Source organism: Taeniopygia guttata, chromosome 5, assembly GCF_048771995.1.
Source record: "Taeniopygia guttata chromosome 5, bTaeGut7.mat, whole genome shotgun sequence".
NCBI classification, from domain to species: domain Eukaryota; kingdom Metazoa; phylum Chordata; class Aves; order Passeriformes; family Estrildidae; genus Taeniopygia; species Taeniopygia guttata.
The window spans coordinates 50,324,207-50,351,044 of NC_133030.1; the positions used below are offsets into that span (position 1 = coordinate 50,324,207).

The window sequence follows — 26,838 nt, forward strand, 5'->3', positions numbered from 1 at the left end:
GCTGCTTTGGCAGAGCCTGGACTACCTCCCCTTTCTGCTGTTGGTGTGCTCAGCTTCTACTCTGGACATATTTAAAGACCTACCAGAAGAGAACAGTAACAGCTTGGCAGGTACATTCCTGGTGACTGAGAAGGAACGACCTGAGATGACCAGCTGAACACATCTCCACCATTCTGAATGGGGGAGACAAAACTCAAATTCACATACAATCTCTCACAGTTACCACTGACTGTATCACTCCTCCAGCCTGGGCAGCTCTGCCACACATCAATTCTTTTACTTAGTGATGAGTACTGCATTAACAGTACTTTCTTACCCTCATTTATTCTCACAGTACCCGGCAGATGACCAATTCCAGCAGGTCAGACTATGTTTCTCCAGAGGTCAATCAAACCCAGACTCTCTGAAGACATCCATGAAGCAACACAGAAGTGAAAGGCAGCTGTAATAAACACACAGACTGGCTGGATCAAAAGAAGCACTGGGAGCATGCAAGTGACAAAGAACTCGACCCAGCTATGAGGGAATTAAAGGAAAGGTGCAAGTTTCTAGAAGCAAACCAAAAGACATGAATGCAATCAAAGATTTGGAAAAGCAGAGATATTTCAGATTTTAAAAAAAGAAAAAAACAATCAAAAACCTCCAAACCTTACTAGAAGTCTTTATATACCAAATAATTTCTTTAACAGGGAATAATCAAGCATTTTAAAGTTAATTACTCCAAGATTAACACGCCAGTATAGCAAGTCCAATTAAATCAGAGGCATTAATATCCTCAATATTGATGTATATTGGTAAACATCCCAAATTTATACTAGGAAAGCTTACATCTAGGGTTACCCTAGATATAAGTAAAATTACCCTATTACTTCAGAACTTACATTGTTTTTCTAGTTTTCCTTAGAAACAACTGCATCCATATTGATATCATTTAGGCTGATTCACAACACAGGCATCTGACTAATTAGAAGAACAGCATCACAGCCATCATTGCAGTAATCACACCATTATCCTTATTGTTTTAGTGAATTATGTAGAACAACTTTCCCCCTGCATACTAGCCTGTATCTGGAAAGAATTTATAACTCAATGAATGCAAACATAAGCATTTATAATAATAAAAGTTGAAATTATTCAGAATAAATATTTAAGTACAAGTGACTTTCAATTTCATTGACTAATCATTTGCTTTCATCAGTTAATGAGCAGCTTATTTGAGTAGGCATATATATCTGCCTAAAGAAGCAGATAATTGATGACTTCCAGAATGACTTAAGCAGATTACATGTCTAACTTTCAATGGAGATTTCCCTCTTCTTCCTCAGCACTACTTTGTCAACCCTGAACAGGAAGTATCTCACTTCTCTTTAAGTAATGATTTTAAGAAATTACCTTTTTCATAATTTCCTAATTTGCAATTCAAGCTACTTCAAATACATACAAAAAAACCCCAACATCTAGGCCTCTAAGATGTTGTAATGGGAAAGTAGTTTTGAAATAAAATTTTAAAGGTATGTGATTTTTAAGTTAAAAATTTTGAAGTTTGTCCTTGTGGCACAGACAGACGTTAGAGAAATTGAGACTAATCAACAAAGTACACTGAAAAGGAAAAGCACCTTAAATCCTTATGAGCAAGCTGTCACTGAGAAGAGTGACCTTATTACTCCTCTTTTAGTAGGATTAAGCATGTGGCATGTGCAGAGGTTTTACATCCCATCATTTCATCAGATCAGTATTTCACCTCAGCTTTCTCCAATATGCTTATAAAAATCTGTAGCTGGTTGTACAGTCAAATTTTTCTAAAACAATCAGAGAAGAAATACATTTCTGATGTAAACAAAGCACAGGAAAGATTCATTTCATTTTTTTATTTTTTTTTTTCATTTTCACTCAGCAGCAAGACAAAACACTGTATAATAAAGGCCTCCTGGTCACAACTTACCATGCATTTAGTACAGCACAGTTACACATCCCTACACACTCTTACCCTCACTCCCATCTACCTGCTGCCTCCACAACTGTTTCCAAGTCATCTGTGACCACAGCTGAGTCAGACCAGAATGAAAGAAATCACACAGAATAAATTGTTTCTTAGATGTATCAGTCTTGTTAATTCACTTTACCATAAAACTTCAGAAATGCTTCCTCCAATGAAGCTTAACAACAAATACCAGGACCTGGAGGGAAAAAGTGGTTTTTTTTTTTTTCCTGGGCAGAGATGCCATCTAAAATGCATGTCAAACTAGAGCCTAAGATGCAGCCTATGCTCCTCAGGTGCCTAACAGGAAAAAAATTTTGCTGCTCTGAGTAGCACCGCTGTGATCGTGTGCCCCCTAATTAGAATGCAATTTTTTTTTAAAATAACCTGAAGTTTTCGGATTTTCTCTTTTTAATTAACTCTCTTGACAGTATTGAAATACTAGCTAAAAATACTCCTGGCCTTAAGCATTGGCTACTACTTCATATGAAAATTACACATACACTCACAAACAATATTCCTGAAGTATGCCACTAAACTAAAATTTGTAAACATTGTTTACCTTTTAAATCCAACAGAATACAAGCGTTTAGCCCACACTTAACTGTTCAACTCATAACACTGAAAAGCACATTGTTTACATTTTGGACATTCTTGCTTAAAGATCTAATATATCCCTATGATATCCAACTACCACAGGTGCAAGGTATCACCATTTAGTTACATGTTTTAACAAAAATTGCAGTCGATTTTTAACATAAAGTTGAGTTTAGCCTATGGAGAAAACCAAAAAACCACCAAAACCATGGTTTGGAAAATCTGTACAGCCTAAGCCCACCCCCAGTTCTATTCTAACGGCAAATTTATGGGATGGGGAGAAACATCTTACTCAAGCTGGGGAGAAAAAAAACCACAAAGTTTTCCTGATTTACAAAGGTAACCCACCTCTCTCAACTACTCTTGATACTTTTGAACTTCCCACATAATTACATAGCAAATTCTGCTCTGGATAGTGTGGAGTCCTAAAGCTCTGATTTCAAGTGAATGATTACAAATCTCTACAAGGTTCATGGTAAAAAAAATAGAGAGTTGCTTGGTTTTGTTTGCAGACAATGATGGTTGGCTTCAGGGGCTTTGTTTCTTCTAAATTAGGACAAAATTTTCCCCTTCCCTCACTAAAATGGAAACACTGAATTTTGAAGAGCGTTTGAAGCTATTAATTATACCAGAGATCTTGAACATATCATTTAAAAAAAATCTCATCCCACCACTTTCATAAGAATGGAAAACTGGATAGAGGAAAATATTTATTTCTAATAAAATTTTATAACTTTAAGTTATTAAGTAATTGATTTGTATCTAATTGTATTAATGTCTCAGAACATATACTCACTACATTTGAGGCAAAAAGGAAAATAAGTCCTAGAATTTTAAGTAGTTTCTTATATGGATTCATAACTATGGAGTCATAACTACAAATTACCACTAGGTAAAAATGAGAGGTTTTAAACTAGGCATAATTTCAGATGTGAATTTTCCAAGTCAATAGCTAGTCTAAGTGTTCCATCTTGATTACTGAACTGATTATAGTTACTTTTATTAAAAAGTTGTTCATTCCTCAGAATAGTACTTGCAAAAGTGTTGTTAAATCCAATTGGTATTTAATTTAATTTTCATAGCATAATTTTCCCCTCACTTTGGTTCTTATCCTTGATTTACTACATCTGTTTTTTATACACAAACCCACAAAACTACTGTCATAACACACTTGTGTATAACAGCAGCTATTAACAGTAAGTGAGAAAGTACAAAGTCGATAAAAACATGGTACAATTATTTCAATTAATTAGTGAGAAGTAGTAGTTTCAGACTGGTTTTCATAAGACTGTAAATCCAATCTGATGACAACCTAATGCTCAGTAAAGGAACCACACTGCAACTGCTCCTTCCCTTCTCTAACAGCTTTGACTCTTATCTGACTTTTTGGGAGAAAAATAGCTCAGGACAATATAACCAAGTATATAACAATACAACTTGCCTTGACCTAGGCAAGTTTTCTACTTGCTCAGCAAACTGAATTAAGTAGTTGATATGGATTAGAGTAGTATTAGAGCTGCCATGAGGAGGAGGTTGTCATCCACTTTGACAGCCACTTGAACGCCTTCATTACAGAAAACAAGGAAATTGGATTCAACAGGTTTTTGAGAGTGCAATTTAAAATCAGACACCAGCTTCTCTTCTCTCTTGCCAACTCCTGCTGAACTGTGTTACACTAAGATCAATAAAAATTTCAAACCCAAAACTTCTTCCTGTGTAGTCCAAAATTATTTAAATGGTGCCAGAGGAAACACCTGCAGGCAGCAGACCGCAGTAAGGTTAACTGATAAAAGGTTTTAACAACTCCTAATAGCTGGCAATGTATACATCAATACATTAGTGGCACACTACTCCAAATGCCTGCCAGAAATCAGCACCTGCTTCATCATTATGCCAGTCACTACATGCCCTAAAATCATCCAGTAATTCTGTGCAGACCCTCATCAGCCGAGATAACTTGTCAGTAGACAGTTTCAATGAATCATGAATTTTGTCACTAAAAACTTATCCTGTATTCAGTTTAGGCAACACACGGTCATTAGATGACCATTTTCCAGACAACTTACTATTAATCAAGGCATGTTTAACTTCTTAATTTCAACATAACAAAACATTAAGTATGCAAGGATTACAACAGGGAAAATTGCTCATCTCCTGGAAGCTGATCATACGTCTTTGAAAGACCCAGGGAGCTCATAAATGTCTTTGGCATTCTTTCCATTATTTTTTCAATTAAATACTTGAAGATAAAAATGCATTACTTTCCTAAAACCTACACACCTTCTCCTCCAGAGCTTCATCACCCATCATGCCTCAAACCCATTGCTTTCAAATTGCTTAGTAGGTGGTACAGCCACACTTCTATAGTGGAAGATTTAATGAACTCAGAGCCTTTGTGACTGCACAGTAAGCAAATCAACTTATGTATTCACTATATAAACCTGTGGATATACTAGGTATACATTTCTGGAAATACCTGGATATATTTTTATTTTTTGATTTATAATCTTTGAAAGTACACAGACAGTTTCTTGTTGCCCCATCACTTACAGTTTGCTATCTTTCTTTAGTGTCAGTGAAATCCTGAGGCTAATGCTGATAGAGCTCAATATTCTTTAGAAACACACTTCCTCACACTCTTTTTTTACAAGTTGCAAAAAATTGTGAGGCAGTCCATGAGACCTTGCTGGCAGTAACTGCAGAAATAATGAAAAAGATACAAAGATAATCCCATGGCTCTCAGTAACAAGCTTCTGACACTTTCCCCTTAGTCTCTGCCATTCATGCTGACTCTGTTCATTTAACTGGTAGAAAACATTCATATTCCAATTTTCCTCTTACTTTGTTTCACACAAACAGGAAAGTATACACAGCAAGAACAAGTGACGAAAACACACACATCATCATGGGGATTCAAGTAACACGCAGCAGAAACAGAGGTTTAAATGTGTACTTGTTTGGGGTATTTTTGTTTTAAGAATCAGTATACTTTTTAATGCTCATGATCCATCTCTAACAGTAATTTCATGTCTACAGTCTTGGAGGTCACTGAGATAGCACTATGTTGGATAGTTAGAACCATGAAAAAATATCTTCAGACGGGAAGGGAGAAGCATAGATTTTTTTTCCCCAAAACAAATTTCAACAGAGGTCATATCCGTTCTTATCAACTTTATGTGGCAAGTTTACAATACAGGCATTTAACTTTCGTTGAAAGATGGCAAAGATTGTGGGTCACTAAAAAAAATTGACCAGACTTTTGCGTGTATTGTAAGCACTTTCATTCTGTATCTTTTTCCAAAACCAAAAGCCTAGTAGCCATTGACCATGAAGATATAGCAAAGCACAAGTTTGCCTAATCAGAAATACACAGCTTCAGTGAGGAATTAAATGCCTTAAGATTGATCCCAGACACTAATATCTGGAACAAAGAAGATATACTATCAATTAATATCATTAATTCATAAACCCCTAGTTAATAAGTCAGATTAAATACATTTAAATGTTTTAAGGTATGTAGCATATGAATACCTGAAAAATGTCTTTTATTTATGCACTTGAAAATTAAACTCAAAAGCGGTGGTGAAAACAAAAATACATGAATTAACTTGCCAAAATTTAGTGAGAGAAGTTAGGTATTCTATGGTTTGAGTGCTATCTAGAATTCAGATCACCTCTAAAAGTTTTTACTACAAACTACAAGGCAACTTCACCTTTATATAGTTAAGCGTTTTTGTTCATTTCTGCTTGAACAAAAAAATATAGAGCAGAAATATCATAAAAGGCCAGTAACAGTTCAAAGAAAGCTGTAAGAAACCTGGTCTAGATCAGAAACAAAGCAGACTTTGCAAACAAAAGAGAAACAGGAATTGCAAAGGTAGCCAGCCCAGACATGCTTGAATAGCCAAATCATCTCAATGGAATCAAACAAATTAACCTGAAAAAGCAAAATGTATTTACCTCACTTCCTAAGGAAAGGCAATTAATGCTATCAGTAAGTGGGCAGGTCTAAAGCTCCAATTCAGCTTTCAAAAATAAAATTCCTAAATTCTTATACTTAAGATTAATTTCTTTACTGCTACCCAACTTACTAGCATTTCAGCTGAGGAAAAAGGCTGCTACATGGCTTGACAAATTACCAAGAATCAAAATCCAAAAGAAGAGACAGACACCAGAAATCAGGTTTTAATTACTGACAATAAGGGGTTGGTTCAAACATACATTTGGAGTTGGGTTTTTTTAATGTGTGTGCATTTGCACAAATGAAAAAATACAAGGATACTGACATTTAAAACAAACAAAAAAAATCCCAAGGCCAGCTAAAACAGCCCCAAACTGACCACCTCTGTTTCCAGCAACCAATCCTTCAAGTCAGTTGCTATCCTGCTGCTTCTCAGATCTCTCACTCTCATTCAATGAACCCAAAGGAATTAATCCTTTATGAAGAATAACAGAATATTTAAATCATGGGCAGAAACTGATCCTGCCAGCTTACATCACAGATGTACTGAGTCATTGTCACAAAGAAAGCACAGCAAACCAAGATTTTCTACTACCATTAGCAAAGATCAAGAGAGAATTCTTTTGATTTTTTTGTCTTGGTAAGAAGGAACTCACTAGTAACACTCATGCCAACCAAAACACAGATCACAGACTGACAAGTGGACTGTACTTCTAGGAAGGGCCACAACAAGCAGTACTGAAGTCTCTTGGATCCAGGAGTATTTACAACAGGGGAAAGTGGAAAATATTGCTCTTTCTTCTCTTTCCCATCAGAGAACAGCCTTTCAACATCTCCAGCTGTGCAACAATGCAAGTAAATTCCTTGACATGAATTTCAGTCCTCTGTTTCTTTACTGCATGATTTTGAAGGTAATAAATATAATGGAAAACTGATTTAACTAATGTAGTCTGCAATACAGAGCAGAAATAACAGGGAATTCCAAATACACTGCTCAGCACGCAAACCTGAAAAATTATGTTACTAGATAAACATGCAAGAACTATCAAAACCAAGAGTTTACCTAACATAATAACATGGCACACATTAAAGTGGGCACTACTTTGCTCTCTAGATTAAGCCTTCTAGAATGTTCTACTAACAGTCCTAAAGCTACTATACCCCAGTCAGTACAGTTTAGACACCAAAACTAAAAAATGTCAACAAAGATTGCAACTTCAGTTAAAAAATGAACTTTTAGTTTTTACTATATATTTCTTCTCTTCTGGCTTATCACAATACATATGGTACTCAAAAAAGGCTAAAGGATGAAAAAATAGATGTCAAGGTGTAAAGCAAAATCATACTTTGTGATCTACTCCCAACTATTCTTAGCCTTCAGGATATAGCATTCTAAAAGCACATTCCAAACATTTTTAGAAGCTCCTGTTCTACACAACGCTATGATACTTTTACTTTTTTTAAAAGTAGCACTTCTTAAAAATATCTGTATAAATAAAACCAAACTTCTGCTATCAGTCTAAAGAAATTACTTGAACACATGAAGGTGATGGGATACAGATGGCCAGTGGTTGGTTACAGTCAGGCACCAGGACACAGGAACCACCTTGCTGTTCTGCCAACAACACATCACACTCAGCGTACTCCCTAGTTCGTATTACCTACATGAGAGGGAAAAAGGCCAGAGAGAATTATGGAACAACAGAACAACCCATCTCAGAATGTTCTGAAGTTCTTCCTGCTGCCTGATAGTGATGCCTTTTCACTGGCACTACAATCATGAGCCAGACACAGGTGATAAAAGGGGTTACCTTTACAAGGATCCTTATGGCACAACGTGCTGGATGAAAAGCGCTGGAGATGCACACATAACATAAAGCAGATAGAATTTTTTTATGTTTGGAAATTAGCATAACTTACAAGAATCCCCAATTAGAGACACAGGTGATGAGGCAATTCCTCCCCTGGTTCTACCCATTTCTGAAAGTCCCCCTAGGATAATAACTAAACTTTGTTCATGAAAATGTGTCTTCAGAAGTCATTTTGATCACAGCTCCCAGAGGACGTAACCTTGGACCCCCAGGGCTTGGAGCAGCTGGGGAATTCCTTTTGTCTTTCTGTCCAATGGAGTAGGTAAAATGCTAGCTACAAATACAATAATAGGCTATGGAGCTACAAATATATGTATGTAAAGACTATAGAGAATATATAAAAGCAAAAAAGGCAAAAATCAATTTGGTATCAATCAATTAACCTATGCCTCAAAATCAAAAACCTGTCTGTAATCTTAGCACTTACCGTAACACTCCTTGTCCCTAAAGCCCTAGAATCCTCTTCAAAATCTTCCTTAATTTTTGCTCTCACTTCTATTCTAGAGCTTATCTAAAAAGAAATCAAATTATTTCAGCTCTTTTATCCATTTTACTAAATAACTCTTCGCTCTTTTATGTATGCATGTGTTTTCATTTGGTTTTGCCAGTAATTTGCATTCAATACAGATCAATGCACATTTAGACAGCTCATCCTGAAAGCCAACATGGATCAGGCAGGGATACTCAGACTGAGCATCTGTGCTGAAGCAAATCCATACACTTTGCTGAAAAGGTGGCAAAGTACTTTGCACATTTTTGAGGTGGGAAAGGAGAAACATCTATGAACTACATTAGAAAAATCCATTAAAATGCATCTGTTTTTAAACTGCAAATTTTAGGTTTTTTCCATTTGTATGCTACATACGTTTGTGTGTTTTTTCTTTTAAAAAGAAAGGAAAAAAAATTAACTTCTAGAAAACTATTAATGTAATATAACAGACAAAATAGCTTGGTTGGCCTCCCCCTACCAGTAACCAGTAGAGGACATGTATGGAGCTGTATAATTGCAGGGCAGGCAGAGGTACCTTCCACAGACCAGCCACCTTGGTGTTTGCCAAGACTAAAAAGATACTTTTGGTCTTGTACCCTTGGATGAATCTCACTATAAATTAATTGTTTCAACTGTCTGGTAAACTTCTGCCATTCCCAACAGATTGATGCACCATGTCTTTCAGTTACACACAGTGTAAAAGAGTATCACATTTGTGTTCAGTCTGTAGGATACAGAAATCCTTCAAAAACAGGAGAACCAAGTAAAAAATCAACACTTCCTTCTTCTACTTTCTTCATGACTCTTTGTGATATTTGTTATCCTTTACTAATATGTCCTTCCTCATGTGAAAAGTCCCAGTCTTTTCCATCTACACTTCTCTTAGCCTAATACAACCTTTCTAAAGAAGAGAGATAGAGAAAATACCCAAACTGCAATTAATGTTAAACATATGGACTGAGAATTGGTTTATACAACGACATATTGATGTCACTGCCTTTTCAATTGTTAATTCTCGTATTAATTGTTTTGTGGCTGCCAAGTACTGACCTGCCACTTTCACAGAACTGTGTTATCAGGATGCTTTGAAGAACAGCAGTAGCTAATTCAGGGTAAACACTTCTGAATAAATATATACATATTTTTAACCCTACCAATTAATAAAGTAACAATCCAATCATTAAAGATGTAAAAAAAGCACCTTCCAGCTGAAATTTGCTAGTAGCGTCTTCAAAGCTCACGGACACAGTGTGGAAATAGACAATAAGAAAGACTCTCTTAGGAGAGGAACTCAGGAAAATAGTTATGAAATGAAATTCAGTTAGTGTCTGTATGAACTTGCTAAAACAAGCACCACCCTCACCTACAGAACATGCACGTGCAGTCAGCATTTCAACAGAGCATCCAGAGTGGCTTAAAGAAAACACATAAAACACAGGGCAAACTGAGTGTCTGCAAAGTTAACTGTTTTCATTACCACGTTAAGGGAAAGAAAACTGAAGACAATCTTCCAAAATACACAATTTCACCACTTGAGCCAACCACCTAACTTGAAGACCAAAATCTTAACGTCAAAAATACTCAAAGCTGGTCTGAAGGGTCTGAACTGCCAAACATCCTCCAGACTGTTAGCAGTTAACTGAGATTCACTATTCACTTTGAGAGTCACTTTTACTGAACACCAATTTCTGGTTAAGCATAATGCGCACAAAAATTGCCTTTTTATTTTTTTGGTCAGATATCAGTATCATCCCCCATTTTCTACTCATGCGGGCTAGATCTATATTACCTAACACAGCAACAAAGCCCTGTGCAAACATATATGTCTTTCAACCTTTCACTTTTCAACGCACATTCACACAGTAGAAGGTCTGCCTTTAATCACGCTGCCTTAACTTGCCCTGGAAAAGGATGGAAAGGAAGCAAAGAAGAACCAAGACATTCTTATATCGCCTTTACCATCAGCACTGCTGAGTTTAAACTCCTTTAGTGCCTTCCCTGACAGGGGAGGGCCCCGGAGCCCGCGGGGGGCGCCGCTCGCAGACAAAGCCGAGCGGGGCCGCGGCCCGGCCGTGCGGGCCCCGCCGGGGCAGCGGCCCAGCCCGACCGCGGGGCCCGGGCGGCCGCCGGGGCGGAGGCGGGGCAGCACCGCCCGGGCCCCGGGAGGGACGGAGGAAGGGAAGGCTGCCGCCATCCCTCCCCTCAGGCCGAGGCGCCGGGGCCACGGGAGCTGCGGCCAGCGGGCGCGACACACCCGCGCTCGGCCGCCATGCAGCTCCCGGCGCGCCATCTCCTACCTGCTCGGACCGGACCCAGCCCGGCGCTTCCCCCTACTACAGGCCGCGTCTCATTGTGCTCCCGCCGCCGCCATTTCCCCGCCGCCGCCTCAGTCCCCGCAGCTGTCAGGTCCCTCCATTCACCTGGGCCCGGGACGGCCTCCCCCTCCCTCCCTTGCCCCTGCGCTACGGCCGGCGCTACGCAAACGGAGCGCCGCCCCCGCCCCTCCCGCCCGTACCAACGGGGGCCGCCCAGCGCCCGCGGCGCAACCCCGCTCCGAGAATTCCGCCCTGCGCAGTCCGCACGCTCTGCATCCCCCCACGCTATGAGAGGAAGCCGGCGATTGGCGGCCGCAGCCGGGTAAAAGGTGAAAGGTTCGCGAGGCGGCCAATGGCACGGCGGGACACAGCGACTGCCGGAGAGCCTCGGGGCGCTCACGTGCGCTCCCTCGCTCCCCTTCCCCCGCCGCGCGGCGGGCGGGTCTCGCGCGCTGGGGCGGGGGCGGCGGCCGCCATCTTGGGAGGGGGCTGAGGGCCCGGGCTCGCTCATCCTGCCCCTGCGGGTCCTGGAGTGATTGGCCATGGAGACACGGAGCTGAGGGGATGGCGTTGTCCTATCGCACGGATAGCCCTAGGGGAAAAAGGTGATCCCTTTGGCAATGCCAGAAATCCCACCTTTCCACACACAGCTGGCCATTTCCGTAAGAAGTCACTTTCCTGCCAAAGGCAAGGCTCTGCTTTTCCATTGGGGAGCCTTTAGTCCTTTCTGGTGCAGGGCCCAGAAGGTGGAAGAAGAGGGGACAGCTGAATGTAGATGGGTTTTGTGCATTCCCAAGGCAGCATCTCCTTCTGTCACTGAATGAGGCAGATTGTTGCCTGGCTGGAGCACTGGTCTCACTCCAGTACTTTGGCAACACTCCACTGATCTTGTAGATGTTACTGCTAAATATTTTTAGAAGTGCCTTGAAATGTCTGGAATTAAACAGCTGGTGTAGGGTAAGGTTTTACCACCACCAAAACCCTTCAGCCAGAGGTGAATAAGTTACATTTGTTTTAAGCCAGAGGACCAAGTGAGAGTCTCTGTGATCTCTGTGCAGAAGGACTGGATGGTGATCGGCCTTGGTGCCTGATAAAGAAGATGAGCATAAATGCCATGCCACTTCTGGCCATCCACTGCCCTTGTAAGTTGTGTGGAAGGCAGTGTGTTTTCAGTGGAAGATCTGTTTGCTGGACATTTTGTTTCCTCCTTCCATTTGCTCTCTACCAGGGACTTGCCATTGTAACACAGTGTGCCTGCAAAATCAGTATGAAAAACATGAAGCTGACTGGAGCACTCCTAAGATCCATTTAAAACAACCTGAATAAAATTACTTCAGATTTAAAGTGATCTAGAGGCCTGCGGTATTATCAAATTAAGTATTTTCTTGGCACAAACCTCTGCTGCTGTTTAGAGCAGAACTTCTGTAATGCCTGCCATTATGTTGTTAAGTGTTACAGTACTGGGTATTTTTACAGGATTGAAAGGGCATCCTTCTGTTTTTTTATGGATGGAAGAATAATTATATCCCATGACAAAAGCTGAGGAAGAAGAGCAGCTGTTCAGTCTCATCCAGTGGGAACTGTCAGAACATATGGGTCTATTTTTCCAATTTTAGCTGAAGTACTGAAGGAAATTGGCATTCTTGATTCCTTCTAACATAAAATAGAGCAGAAAGAAACTCTCCTTAGTGCAGGCCATGGTTAAAGAATTAATTTTATCCATTTCAAGTAGGTTCAAAGAGAAAGCAAGTAGAATACTTAGAAAACAAAATAGACAAATACCAGGAGAATTCTGGAAGTTATTTTCTTATAAAATTTGGTGTCTTTCTCCACAGCTCATTCCTCTTCGAGCCTGCCTGCTGACAGGAGTTTTTGATATAAAAACACAGGATGCAATCTGTGCTGTTCCTTACTACTACCCCTCTCTATTTTAAGAAGAAGATATTTGATGTCATGTATTTGTGTAATTAGACCTAACCTTCAGAGTTTAACCCCAAATTAAAAATTTACTTTTATGTTGATTTCACAAATTCCTTACAAACATTTTTAAAGTGAGATGATCTCATCAATGTGAGATGCAACTGAAAATTCCACATATTTCAAACTGGCTGGCATTCAGAGTTTGGTAAAAAAAACCACACAACCAACCACAAAAACAAAGCAAACGGGCTGTGGGATGAAAAGGACACACTACCCAACTATTAAAATCTGGAAAAGAATAAGTAACAATGTACCAAGTAACAGCATTCCCCATATCTTTAGTACTATAAATACTGATATTTACTCTATGGGGTAACTGTTATTAGACAACAAGAAAATAGAGATATCTATCTCCCTTTTAAAAAAAATTAGGGATGAGGAGTGGAGGCTTTTCTGTTTGTTTTTTTTTTTTTTTTTTTTCTTTTCTGTTGACTAAGATTAAAGAAAGATTCTGTTTGGGTTAGAAAATAGGAAAATTGACATTAAAAATCACTTTGTCACAATGAATTGTCTTTGTTCATGCTACAGAACTGTCCAATCACACCGGTGGAAACCAGGCATTTCGGCTCCGGTCTAAAATGGGCTCTGAAGAGATTCCATCCTGTGCGACAATGGTGACCTCTGTTGTTCCCTGCTGTCGGTACCAGCCACGATGTCTTCTGACCCCGTGTCACACACCAGTTCAGAACAGCACTTTGAAACAAGCCGGCAGTTACCAAGGAAATAGCTGCCCAAGTGTTGCATTCTAGTTTCTGGCCAGGAAAGGATGTGTCTCTTCTGCACTCCACTTGGGAAATTTTTCCTTGAGGCTTTCCTCTCAAGAAGCCGCAGTCTGGCTACCAGGTTTTCCAGCTCATAGCTGTGAATCACTGCTGGAAAGAGCAGCTGCAAACATTTTAAACCATGTTGCTTATAATAACACCTGCAGGGTATTATGAGAAAAAGCTGCAGGTATGATTATAGAGAAGGAAGTTGGAAGAAAGAAAGAACATTCCATTTCTAAAACTGAAGCTTAGATTTTAACATGGTGTTAGGTTGCATGAATCTTTGTCTCACCCTAAAATGCATTAAAAAAGAAAAAAAATTGGCATGCTTTCCCACTTCAGTGACCCAGACTTCGTAATTTCAAGGATATTTTCCTTAGTGCAAGAAAAACTTTTTTTTTTTTTTTTTTTTTTTTTTTTTTTACCTCGTTAAATTACTGACATGAGGATATGAGCTGATGTAGTTTGGAAACTGACCCCTCTGTCTCCTGGCAGCATTTCCCAGGCAAAGTTCGCTGCTTTTTCCTTGGATTTCTCCAGACTGATGATCTCCTCCATCATCTTCTACTTACAGTTTCTAGAGTGTCTCTAGCACAGTGACACATCACTAAAGAAACTAAACAAATTTAAATCACTGCTAAGGAAGAGGGATGGAGAAAAAGAAATGTTCTGTTAGGAAAGAAATCAATTTTTGACACCATATAGCTACCAGTAGCTGAAAAAAAATGGGGAACAAAATTTATGTCAACCACAAGATTTGTATTCAACTCTGAGCTTGTAATTCTGTTGGCTGTTCTGGAATAGCCTCACAGAGAGAGAATATTTTTAAACCAAAATTGGCTTCCAGCTCCTCTAGAAATACTGGCTTTTTTTGATGCCATCAAAGCTACAATGGGTTTGGATACTGTAATTAATTTTCCTATAAATTTAGAAATACATCAAAAGTAGAAAAAGGAGGGAGTCACAAAAGACTTTGGTATGACTACAAACATCTCCTGAACATGGGCAGCAAGAAGGAGCAGTTTTGCTCAGGTTTACTGATGATGTTAACCCTTGAAGAACTGAGCACTACACTGTTTCCTTTCAGGTTCGAGCCAGTAGGGAACCAGAGGAGCAAGGGGGAAAGGCTCTTCCTTTCTGCCTTTTCTAAAAATGGGTGCAGGGTTTCCTTTTTCCAGTCACCTGGGACTTCACCTGATGGGTTTTTTTACTGATAAAGGGGAGCAATTTCACAAGTAGCTGCAATGGCACAATGCAAAAGATCTGTCATACAACAGTTAATAGAAGTTCCTGATGTCCTTGAGATATACCCTTGTTAATGCTCATTTATGCCTGAGAACCAAGAAATATCACTTTACAGCATATAAATCTATATGCATGTCAATTCTTGATAACATGCAGAAAATACTTAGCAGCAGAGTGATAAATCTGTTCCCCAGGGTACAGAACAAACATAAAAAAGAAATGAAAAATAATAAATTCAAAGTATTTACAGCAGATGGAGCTATACATTTTGCTTTGATCATATGTTATATGACATTCCAAGACAAAGAGTAGTTTGCCAAGGACTGTGGTAATCCAGTGGTACTGTCTCACCAAGGAATGGAGTTAGCCACAAAAGGCATCTCATAAATTGTTGCAATTAGCTCTCCTGGAAATAATCCTTGTAACATCAGTAAAAATAGCAACTCAAGAAAAGATTACCGCCATAAATTGGTGTCATAAGAGAGAGCACAGCTCAAGTCAAAGGCTTTGCTATACCCACTCACCAGTCTGAAGGTTCTCGTGCTCCTGCTGGCTTTGTTTACCGACCAAGTAAAATGAGCCCTGAAGAGAGGATGAAGGTCTCAGTTTACACCACCAAGAATATGTGTGATGGCCACAGGTTATCTTTAGGAGGTCTGGGCTCCTGCACAACCCAAGCGCATACTCAGTGTGTACACATATGTAGGGCTCCTTATCAGAAATGAACCCTGTGCTTGTCTTTGTTGCTGCTAAGGTCCAGATGGATCCAGTGTTTCCAGCACTGCATGTACATAATCTTCAAGCTACAATAACTGTGATTACACAACAAGGATAAGGGAGATTATTTTTGAGTTTCTGTCAGAATAACTTTTATCCCAGAGTAGTTAAAAGAAAAGCAGTCAAATGGCTCCTGTCTTACTATGTTTGAATTTGAACTAAGGTTTGGATCTCATACCATTGTAAAAGTATACTCTGCTTCCACACACTGAGATGACCCATCTTACCTATTTGAATTTTGCACCCTCCCCAGTGCACTTGCAAATTCCTAACCACAATGTCAGTAGGAAAAAAAAAAAAACAAAAAACAAAAAACCAGTTTTTAAAGTTTTGGTTATGGAAAGTGGTAGATGCCCTATCCCTGGAAACACTTGGCTAGACTGGACAGGTCTCCGAGCAACCTGATTTGATGAAGGTGCCCATGGCAGAGCAGGTAGACTGGATAACATTTTAAGGTCTCTTCCAGCCCAAACTGTTCTATGATGCTGGAAATCTACATTGCTAACAGGACTGGGCCCAAATATCCCAAATTCTCAACAGAACCATGAATATTGTCCTGCTATGTACACTTAGTTGTGGGGGAGGCTTGTCCAATAGGCAAGTACAACCACTGCAGGAGTGGTTAGAAGCACTTTGAAAACATGTGAGATGATTTGATTTTGTAGAAGGATTAGAGGAATATTTACAAGTCCTAAAGCATGATACCCATGAAACTTTTAGAGAGGAAGCATTCCTATACCTTTCCCATATGCCATTTCCTTTCAGTGTATTTATCCAATTTAGATATATTTTTCAGGACACACATCATGGGGCTAATTCTGAACTGTATTGCAACTCTATTGTATTATATTTTCTTTTTCTCATATACTGCACAGGGAATTAAGGTGTAGGGGAAAGTACATAGTAAATATAAAATGGTACTGCAGCTAGTAATTTACTAATGCCCAAATCTAAACATATATATAGAAACAACTCAGATAAACAAATTGTAAGAACAGTAAACAATTAAGCACAACTGTTTTTGTAAGCTTTCCCATTATTCCCTTTATAATGCCAGTTTCTATGCATTAATAAATTAGTAATTCTTCCCCTTTATAAAATTTTTGAATCCATTTGTTTGTCGACCAGAAAAAAAGTTTAGATGCTTCCTCCAAAATGAAAAGTCACTTTTTGGGTAAGTGGGAAACAATGCACTTTATGAATTTGCAGTCTTTACTGAGGTCTTTCCTCCTAGAACATGCATTTAGTTTCTGGGCATGAAAATGTGTAGATAGATAAAAGATAATACATATAATAGATACAATATATAATAATAACAATTAATAAATTCAACAATTAGAATCCACAAGGACAAACCCACAGGTAACAGATTAGGAAGCCTGTCCATTTATTTCAAAACTGGAGATTCTGTAAAATAAATTGGAGCTATTCACTAGTAAATACTATTCTTATTACAGCATAACAGTTTCTAAAAACATTATGTTTAACAGCTATACAGAAGAATTTAGTTCATTCTCACAAAAATTAGCTTTGATCAACTAGTGCAAACATCCAATACAAGCCTCTGACTGAAGTATTCAAAAGAAATGTATTTGAAAGTACATGAAAATGCATTTCCTTCCCTGTATCTGGACACCACTCAAATCCTCCCAGCATTTGTTCTCATTTTAAAAAAATCATCATTCCTCAACACTTGCCAAAGAGAAACATGTATTTTAAATATAACATTCCTTACTTACAAATTATTTATTTAGTATGAAGTCCCTCATTAACTCTTTAGCCATCTAGCACTTTACAGTTTAAACTAGAGAACTTTAACAAGAAAGGTAAAACAGTTTATTCAGCTTTTTACACAGTGGTATACAATAGCACAAGGTGGTATGCCTACTAAAATGTTTTGTTCAAGACAAAAGTACAAGTTGAATTTTTCATTGAAGTAAAAATACGTATTTAACTTGTGTAACTTATTTGGCATTAAAATGTGACTGCATTGTTTCTCTCAAGGACTCAGCAGCATATATGTTGAAAGTTACTTGATTCACATCAGACCAGTCATTTTGAAATAAACAAGAGTGATTTTCTGTTACAGTCTTAATAATGGCCATGGACCAAGGACCCCTCTGTACAAACTAGTCCTTGGACACAGCAAATCTATTCTGTGAATCGAAGAGATTCCAGGAACGCCCAGTGAAAGTAATGAAACTATTCAGGGGAAAAGATATTATCTGGCCTTAACACAGCAGTGACAACCAGGAACTAGTCTTTCTTGGAATGGTAGGTTATAGTATTTCTTACTAGGGTAAAATAAGTTTTATTGGTGCTTCTAACCTTTTCATGAAGAAGAAAAAAATATATTAATCACTGAGGGGCCAATTTTATGTTGCAGAGACATATACTTAAGATATTTCCCCCCGCTATGGGGAGAAATAACATGGGGCTCATTTTCCAATATCAGCAGTAGCAGCTGCTTGGAAAGGAATTGTTGAAAGTGCCACTGAGGTGGAAGGAGGTTTTCCACATCTTACATTTAGTGGAGGAAAGAAACACTTTGATGTTCCACAATTTCAGTTAAGATAACCCTGAAATGAAATGACTATGGCACTTGAAAAAATAAGGATTATTTTTTCACCCTTTGTGAGCTCTGGAGTAGTGTGAAGCTATGGACAGAGAAAGCGAGTTACTCCATAGAGAACATAACTTTTCCATCTCATTTAATGTGCATGTATCCCATTCTCCTGCATGAACAACTTCATGATCTTGGGCTGGTATGGGCAAGGACAAGCCACACTGTGTGTCCTGTTTAGATGCAAACCTGGAACATGAACATGGTAAGTTGGGCAGCTGTAAATTAGTGTTGTCATTGGTGTGCCAGGGGAAGTTATTTACCTGACAAAAACCTGCACAATGCATAAATACAGAGGATTTAGTGATTTTTACCTCCATTCAAATCTGCTACCTATAAGCTCAATGGAAACAGCAGGCAACCTATTGTCATGGTATGAGCTTTCAGCTGTAGCAGTTTGGGAACTTCCATGGCCATACTGCAGCCTGAAATCTCACCCTTGTTTTCCAGTTATTTGTTCCTTGCTGCTGTTCTCTTAGTTGAAGATGGAAGTAGATGTTAACTTCCTCTCTTTGGAGGGCTGATTCTGCAGGATTTAGGAAAACAAATGCTCTGTGTAAAATGGAGGTAACTGAAGTGAGTGGTGTATTCTTGGTGTACATTGAATTTGCATGGGCATTGCATAGGCTCCAGCGACTTCCTGGCCTATGTGGTTGATGTTGATTTAAGTGCCCTCAGGGCCAGATCTTGTAGTGTGTGCTTAGCACACAGATGTGTTGCACTGACTTCCACAGAAGTAGAGGAACTGAACACATCACTGGATGCATTCACGTTTGTGCTTGGCAAGAAAGGACTCCCAAGTATTTAAAGCTAGCATAAGTGATAATGCACAGTTATAATTATTATTATGTTAGATGGCTGTATGTGATACCACATACACTGGCCAAATTAATTTCCTACAGCTCGGATTCTTTGAGGATTAGTGCTGAGAACCCTAAAAACCTCCACTGGGTATGGCATGGCACCCTTGTAAACTCAGTGGAGCACCATTTGAATAAAGTTACAGTCATACTGAACAGGAGTAAACTAAGAGTGTCCAGAAAGTGTACAGGATTTAAGTGTGTTTAGACGCCAGATATCAACATGTAGAGATTTCAGCCTCAGGAAGTTTTAATGGAAGAAAGTAGCTCAATCACTCAGTATATTTTGCAACTTTAGCTGAAAGTTTAACATCACAAAATTACATATTGCTATGCAGCTTTAAGAATCACACAAATGTATTCAATCATTTCCCCTGCTTTTCAGATCTGCTGTTCATTAAAAGCTCTTCTCCTGTTTGCAGTTTCCGGTTTTCAAATGGATGACACAACCAATGCATAGCTTAATGTTCATTCTCATGAGTCATAATTAATAAATAATTCTATCACATACATAGAATTTTACAGGTACTCTTAAAATGGTTTTACAATTCTATTAAATATATAGATAAAATAATCACTGCTATATAAAAAATCATTTTAAAACAGCTGAATTCTGAAGCTTTGCATAAAATTCTGTAGACACATTCATTACAATCTAGAAACTCAATAAAAATACATTTTAGAGCTCAATCTCTCAAAAATATTCATGGCATTGAAAATTGATTGTCATTTTTTACTGTAGTTTGTGTTTGCTCTGCCTTAGCACTGATAATTTCCTAAAATTTGGCAAAAGCTATAATCTGGTCAGTTTGTGGATTATGTGACTGTTTACTCACTCCTTCAACTCTAAATCATCTGCCCCATAAATGTTTAGTGGGGTTCTATCTTTAATGGTGTATCTTTCCTTGCACTTTCTATAAAGTCATGATGAAATGCTTTGTGGTTAAGTTACATGACTACAACGACATTGAACCATCCTATTACAGTTGCCACTCAGTCTTTAATGCTGCTTCTGTGAACACCAAACATCCTTTATCCAGTGATCCTCAAGGCACTTCCTGACGCTCACACTTCACAATGCTCTGCTACCCACATTTGCTCTAAACCAGCAGGTTTTAGAAAGAGTCTTAACAGATCAGTACCCCTGTGTACCTGAATTCAGCTTCCAAATCAAAATACCATACGTGGGCAATTCAAGCTTAGCATTTTTCAATCCAGGCAAAAGTTCAGCAAAATCTCTGTATTCAGACAGTGCACATACCTATTGGAAAATGGGTAGACAATGGGTTGCCCAGAGTTTAAACCCTCCACTATCACCAGCCAGTCCTCTGGGCAGCAGCTTAAAACAGACTTTGCCATAATAAATGTTTCATAATCAAGTTCTTAGGCAGTAGTTCAGAATAGGCTACAAATCCTAAGACCAAGCAGTGTTTTCAGAAACAGGGCACTTGCATTAAGGAATTGGATCTTGCACTGTGGAAGAAGAGATGCAGGCTCACAAGTCAGTTTAAGTAGGGGAAGCTGCTGCTTATGCAGATGTCAGTCCTTACAGTTCGAGGTAAAGGTAAAAGTCTTGAAGAGTTTAGTTGTTTTAAACACAATTGACAACATCAGTACATTCACTCTTAGTGCTTCACCCTGGATCTTCTCACCCATGAAATGGGTGGGTAAGGTACACTGCTTCTATTATAGCACACCCACAACAAAACAAACCTAAAAATTGAAAGCAATGTAATACCAAGTATCATGGAATGGCTTAGTATTTTTTTTCTGTCTATTTTGGATGGAAGAAGCAATCTCTGTCTCTCAGTGGGACAGGCTGGAAAGGGTACCTCAACTGAAACACTGTGGAGATGACCAATACAATGGGGTTGTAGGATGCTGTTTGACATTTTAACTGCTCACTTCAATGTATCAGTCACAGTTCAACAGTGGCAGGTAACAAAGAAAACCTTGGGTTTTCTCCTTGTTGGAGAAAAATACTGTGTAATGATATTTCTGGCATCAGTGCATTCCCATTCACCTTTCCATTCTTCATGGATGTAAGTAATTTAGCTAAGACATCCAAAGAGCTCCTCATCCTGATTAATTTTCTTAGGAGGAACGAAAGAAGAAGGTGGAATAATTGATTGAACTTTGATAGCTGTAAAGCCCTATAAAGAGACTGTAAACCAACTCCAAATAGCCTCTGCTGAAGATTAGTGACATGGAAGAACCAGAGTAAAGATACAAAGGGTCAGAAAAAGTTGTCATAAACCAAAGAGGCCTGTGAAGAGTGAAACATAATGAAAAGCTGTCAACATTTTGCTCCAAACTAGTGCAGTACACTGCTGCTTGCAGCTATTAAATAGATGCCCTATCCCAGCCTGGTATTCCCTGGTTTTCAGGATAAGCATAAAATGTTTCTTGTACTAAATTTTATTCTTTCGGAGGAGAAAGCGCTAACCCTTCATCTTTCTAATTTAGTCTACTTCGAGAAAGCACCTTCAAAAATTGTCATATAGGTTTTCTTTTGGAAGAAAGCATCACTGTCTTCCACAACAAGCACAAACAGGTTCATGGATCACAACATCTGCTGACTCAGAATCTTGACTGCTTTCATGAACAGGGTGAAAGAAATGTATTTTTATTTACTTAAGCTGTTTTAAGCCAAATAAGCTGGGACATTTTGATCTCTTCCTCATCAAGAACAATGGATCTTATTTCTAGGTTCATGGGGTGAATCCAGTTCTAGTCAACAGTGGCAGGAGAGAATAGGAAAGATTTCAGCTTTGTGGAAAGGGGCTCAGAATTTTATTTTCAATGTTTAAGATCTCCTGTCATTCCTTACTTCTATTGAATTCTAACTGCAGCTCAGGAGAAAAATCCTAGGGGAACAAAAAGCATATGAAGAAGAATGAAGTGTGATGGATGGTTAGGATTGCCCCAGCAGGTAACATGCTACAGACAGGTTTTAAATACCTGTAAATAATTTGCTGTATCTTGATCCCAGGTGCTATTAGTTCATCTGAAAACTTAGCCAGGGTAGGGATACACCTTATGCTACAACAAAATATGTAAAACTTACAGCCATGTCATTTAATTTTCACTCAATGTAAAATTATAAAATCTTTCATTTTAGGAAGCATATTGCAGTCAACCTTCTGAATTTTCATATGGAAGAAGCAATGTGATGTAGCCTCATAAAGCATACCATGAAACTAAAAATGTTTCAATTAGAAGTAGTGACTTCACTAAAAGTGAGAGAAGTTACTGCTGTGAAAATGAAGACTTCTTTTTTGTCCTACAAAGCTTGGATTACACCTTCTCTGGCAAAAATCCTATATCAAATATCCTAAAGTGATCATTGATGTGGACAAAAATTACAAGTGGCAGAAGTAGCCTAACTGTGCCCATGGATAAGTCACAGGAATCTCTTCAGTCACACTAGGAAGTCAATACTCATTGTCAGCATTTTTTTGTATTTAGTTTTACATCTGTCATTTCTTTCTCAATTGAATTGGACACTTAAAAGATATTTCAAATTATTTTACCACGCCCTAATGCCTTAACAGTAACCTCAGCTACTGTTACCTATTATTTTTTGTATCTGCAAAAGAGAGAAATCTTTATGCAATTTGTTAATTAAAGCAGCAAAGAAATTTAAGCAAAAGCAGACTCAGAAGCACTGAGGTACTTTTTTAAAACTTTAGTTTCTGGGCTGAGATTTCCCATATAAAGTCTCCTAAGAAGCAGCTAGCATGTATGTTCTTCACACTTCTTCATACCCAATTTATTCCTGAAAATCAAACACACCAAAGGGTGCAGGATAAAAATTACTCTAAATCCTAAAAAAATCAAACTTCCTTACCCCAATAAACCCTCAACCTGATTTTGTTGCACCACTGGATTTGCTGCTGGAACTGTAATCAGTTCCTGATGTGTTTTCACTACCTGTAGCTCTGCTCTGCCTCCAACTCTTTCAAATGGAAAATGTGAAGAAGCATTTCTAGCCTTGCCCTTGCAAGTGGTCAGATCCAGAGGTAAGTCAACACCATCCCTCTTCCATAGCTATCAGGCCCTACATAAGAAAGTGAAGCCAGAAGAATAATTTTTGAAGACTAGAGCTCTGAATTGTTCATACTTCTACTGATAATTATCTGGTTTTATTGAGCATCTTATAAAGCAAGGCACAAATGTACAAAATCGCATCTACTAAATCAGATAATTTTTATATATATTTACACAATTACCATAATATAAAACGTGCTTTGACACTGTCATAGCACAACAGTAGTGGAATTGAAGACAACCTGATAATAAACACAAATACCAGGTCCTGGATTTCTGTTTGTGCTTCACCTGAAGGAACATATTCATATGCAGATACACAAAGCAATCCAGCCACCATCCCTTTATTTTCCACACCTCACACAGATCAAATTTTGTTGCTAAGAAGCTGTGGAAGGAGTAAAAGGCAGTAGACCAGCACCCAAAAGAAAATGACAAAGTAGAATAGCTCTGGTTGCTCAAAAATTGTTATCTCATGAGTTGGTGCTGGAGTCTCGCTTGCTTCCATGTCCTTTTTCTTCCTGAAAACAGGAGAGAATTCAGTAAGAGGCAAGGAAAAGAAGAAGAAACCTTCAGTGTTAATAATTACTGTGAAGATCAGAGGGTGGTCTAAAAGACAGCAGTTTAATGAACTTTTCAGTCTAGTCAGTTGGAGGGCCTCAGCTAGACTAGGAGGGACAGACTGCGCTTTAGCATTGTGTTCCTTCCAGAGTCAACATATGTAAGAATCAATCTTCTGAAAATTCAGACAAATTCTCAGGTAGTTTAGTAAGTGCCATTACAGCACAGCCCTCTGATATAAGGAGACTTCCACCTGTCAAGAAGATGCCTTTTTTATTTTCAGAACAGTAAACACAGCACTGGGCAACACATGTCACACTTCCACAGTTTTGCTTATACACTGGATCTGACTTGATGTACTTTCCCCAAATCATCTACTTTCAGAGCCCCTCATGCTAGGCACTAGAATATTAAACAGAAAAAGACCAAGATTTCCAACCAAAAAACCAACTAGCTGTTGGGGGTTTGCAGGACAACTCCAAAATTTCAACTTCACAAATTTCCAGATGTGGTTGGTAAGGGCAAAGCCTGATGGATTCTGCCAGCACCGCTGAACTCTTACAAAGACAAGGAAAGGTCTTATTTAAAAAGGCACAAGATGGTACAATCGTTTTATAATTTTATAGTACTGTAAGAAAATCACTCTGGTAAACTGTTTTTAATCTACTTTTGGAGAAAAATGGTGTTTTTCTACTTGGGGCCTCCTACTGGATATATACCTGAGTATTACATGAAATTCGCTTAATATCAGCAAATTGTACAACTGATACAACTGTAACAGCTATTTGTGTATTTATTATTTTTTTTAACAGAGAGAGAGACCAGTGGATCCTGATAATATTTTGTGTGTTTTCTGCATCTAAATATAACAATAATTTTACCTAGAAGTTCAAAGAGGTACTATTCAGTATCAGCTAAGACGCAAAACCTAAAGCAAAACCTAAAGCGATCCTTGTTTCTTACAGATATTTAGACCCTAATACCAAAGGGATGCACACTCTATGTTCATGACCAGTCACCCTAAGTTTAAGCTAAAAATACATACAAAACTCATAGATGCTCCAACAGAGGCCAGTCCTCCACTGAAGTAATTGACTTTCCCTGGCACTGATCTCACTAAATATTGTTTTGACAGTCTTCCAAACCTGGAAAGAGTCATCACTGCCAGAGGGCTTACTCCTCTCTCAGCCTGAGATATCCACCACGTGGAGAAAATGCTCAAAATCCTCCTTAGACAGCTGAATCTTTCAGGTCAAGAACAAGCATTTTAGTCAAGGGACAGACTGAGCAATAAGGAAATTTTGTATCTTACACCTATGGGAAATGTGGACTCTGAGCCATTACAGAAGACACTTGCTACCATTTAAATTAATTTCCAGCTCCCTTTGAATCACTGCTAGTAGTGCCTAGGAGTTATGGCTCCCTTGCAAAAGTCAGTCTGAATAAGAAACACTCACCCGATGATTAATGGATTTTCACCCATATCTGTAATCTTCGGCTCATTTACACCATAGGTTTCCTTAAACAAACCAGGAATAGATTAGATAAAAATAAAATGCAGCATCTCACAAAGGTGGTAACTGTGTATTTTATGCAAATTGTATCCAATGTTTGCTCAATTAAAATGAAAGTGTGCTTATAAACATATTTTCTGTCAGCACATCCAGTACTGCAGTCTGGTGCACACACAGAAAAGGAAAAAAGTTGTGAAATAAGATTTTTTTGCTTTCAACTGCTTTCATCACTTGAATAAAATTTCCCTTGTTCACATGTATTTGTGGAAGCTCTGACAGTATTGCAAAACTAAAGCATCTGTGTGAAACCTCCCTTTCACTGAACACTGGTGGCAGCATTTTTTTAAAAACTCAAAAATTCTGACCATCCTCCAAGATGGTCGGAGTTTTGTTTTTGTGTTGAAAAATGGCCATATTCATGTCCTTGCTGATTGCTGATGCTGTCCCTTCCTTCTGACTTAAAAATAAAAATCCAGACCTCAGCTGTGTTGTGTGGTCTCAAGAAGCCAGTGTGAATCACATCTCTCATTGGGGACGCAGTTTCACATTACAACTAAAATTCTTTCAGGGTTAGCTGCTGCTACTGATAAAATAATACACTGCTACTGTGAGGAAAAGGGATGGAGCCCAGTTTTTCAGAAACAGTGCTCTTCAGGAGACACCCAGCATTTTTGCAGGGTTGAGACCAAGGCATCAACGTTATACAGAGAATGCAAAAACTAAGAGAAACTGGAGCAGCAAACAAAAGCAGCTTCAAACAAGCAAAATGTTGCAGCTATACAGGTATGATGAAGTAAGATTTAAAGTTACAACAGATTTAACTGTAGTATTAGGTACTCCTTTGTGAATTTGCTTAACGTTCAGTAAAGTTTAGTATGTTTTTAGAAGAGTTCAGTAAAACTTTGCAACTATGCCTGGTTTTAGCACTAAAATTATTATAAGTCACAAGACTTTCATACTGTTAGAGGCCTTTTTACAGTGTGTGAACTTCTGGAGTTTGAGACAACCAAAGAAACAGCAATAAATAAATGTCCACACTTACCTCCTCAGAAGCATTATGAGAAAACCTTTTTCGGAGATGAATGTTGGCATCGTTGTCACTGCTTCTGTATGTCAAAGCAAAGTTTTTAAATTCATAAAGTTTAGTTTAAAAGAGACACTGCAAATGGACGTGACAGGTTTAAGCTACACAAACCCACAAATATGCATTGCTGCATGTATTAGAATATGGACTGGAATTTATCAGTAACAT

General features: G+C 38.5%; 3 protein-coding genes across 12 annotated transcripts in view; 1 reads left to right on the forward strand and 2 right to left on the reverse strand.

Annotated features, from left to right (window-relative positions):
• The window catches only part of DICER1 (dicer 1, ribonuclease III), a 65,097-nt gene extending 53,548 nt beyond the window's left edge, over positions 1-11,549 (reverse strand). For 3 of the 8 annotated variants that reach the window (XM_072929363.1, XM_030273114.4, XM_072929368.1), the window contains exon 1: positions 11,195-11,333. The gene's annotated coding sequence lies outside the window, so the exon portion shown is untranslated. 8 annotated transcript variants of the gene reach the window in all.
• LOC115495649 (uncharacterized) lies at positions 9,073-17,078 on the forward strand. The gene is made up of 3 exons (XM_072930655.1): positions 9,073-9,148; positions 10,903-11,541; positions 13,721-17,078. The coding sequence occupies exons 1-3, from the start codon at positions 9,073-9,075 to the stop codon at positions 13,939-13,941; spliced, it is 936 nt and encodes a 311-aa protein (XP_072786756.1). The 3' UTR covers positions 13,942-17,078.
• A 263-nt stretch (positions 17,079-17,341) lies between these two features.
• The window catches only part of CLMN (calmin), a 74,271-nt gene continuing 64,774 nt past the window's right edge, over positions 17,342-26,838 (reverse strand). For 2 of the 3 annotated variants that reach the window (XM_030274920.4, XM_072930373.1), the window contains exons 11-13: positions 26,629-26,692; positions 25,530-25,591; positions 17,342-24,032 (exon numbers count right to left, since the gene is read on the reverse strand). In XM_030274920.4, coding sequence (XP_030130780.3) covers positions 23,879-24,032; positions 25,530-25,591; positions 26,629-26,692 — 280 coding nt within the window. In that variant the 3' untranslated portion in view covers positions 17,342-23,878. The remainder of the gene's footprint in view (positions 24,033-25,529; positions 25,592-26,628; positions 26,693-26,838) is intronic. The other variant, XM_030274921.4, reaches the window with a different exon arrangement.

What these genes read in the sequence shown, in the direction of transcription:
- LOC115495649 (XM_072930655.1), top strand. Translation starts at nt 9,073, where the DNA reads ATGGATCAGGCAGGGATACTCAGACTGAGCATCTGTGCTGAAGCAAAT. An exon ending in TTTGCTGAAAAGGTGGCAAA is followed by an intron (nt 9,149 to 10,902) that starts GTACTTTGCACA and finishes CTTCCCTGACAG; the next exon opens with GGGAGGGCCCCGGAGCCCGC. An exon ending in CGGCCGCAGCCGGGTAAAAG is followed by an intron (nt 11,542 to 13,720) that starts GTGAAAGGTTCG and finishes TTCATGCTACAG; the next exon opens with AACTGTCCAATCACACCGGT.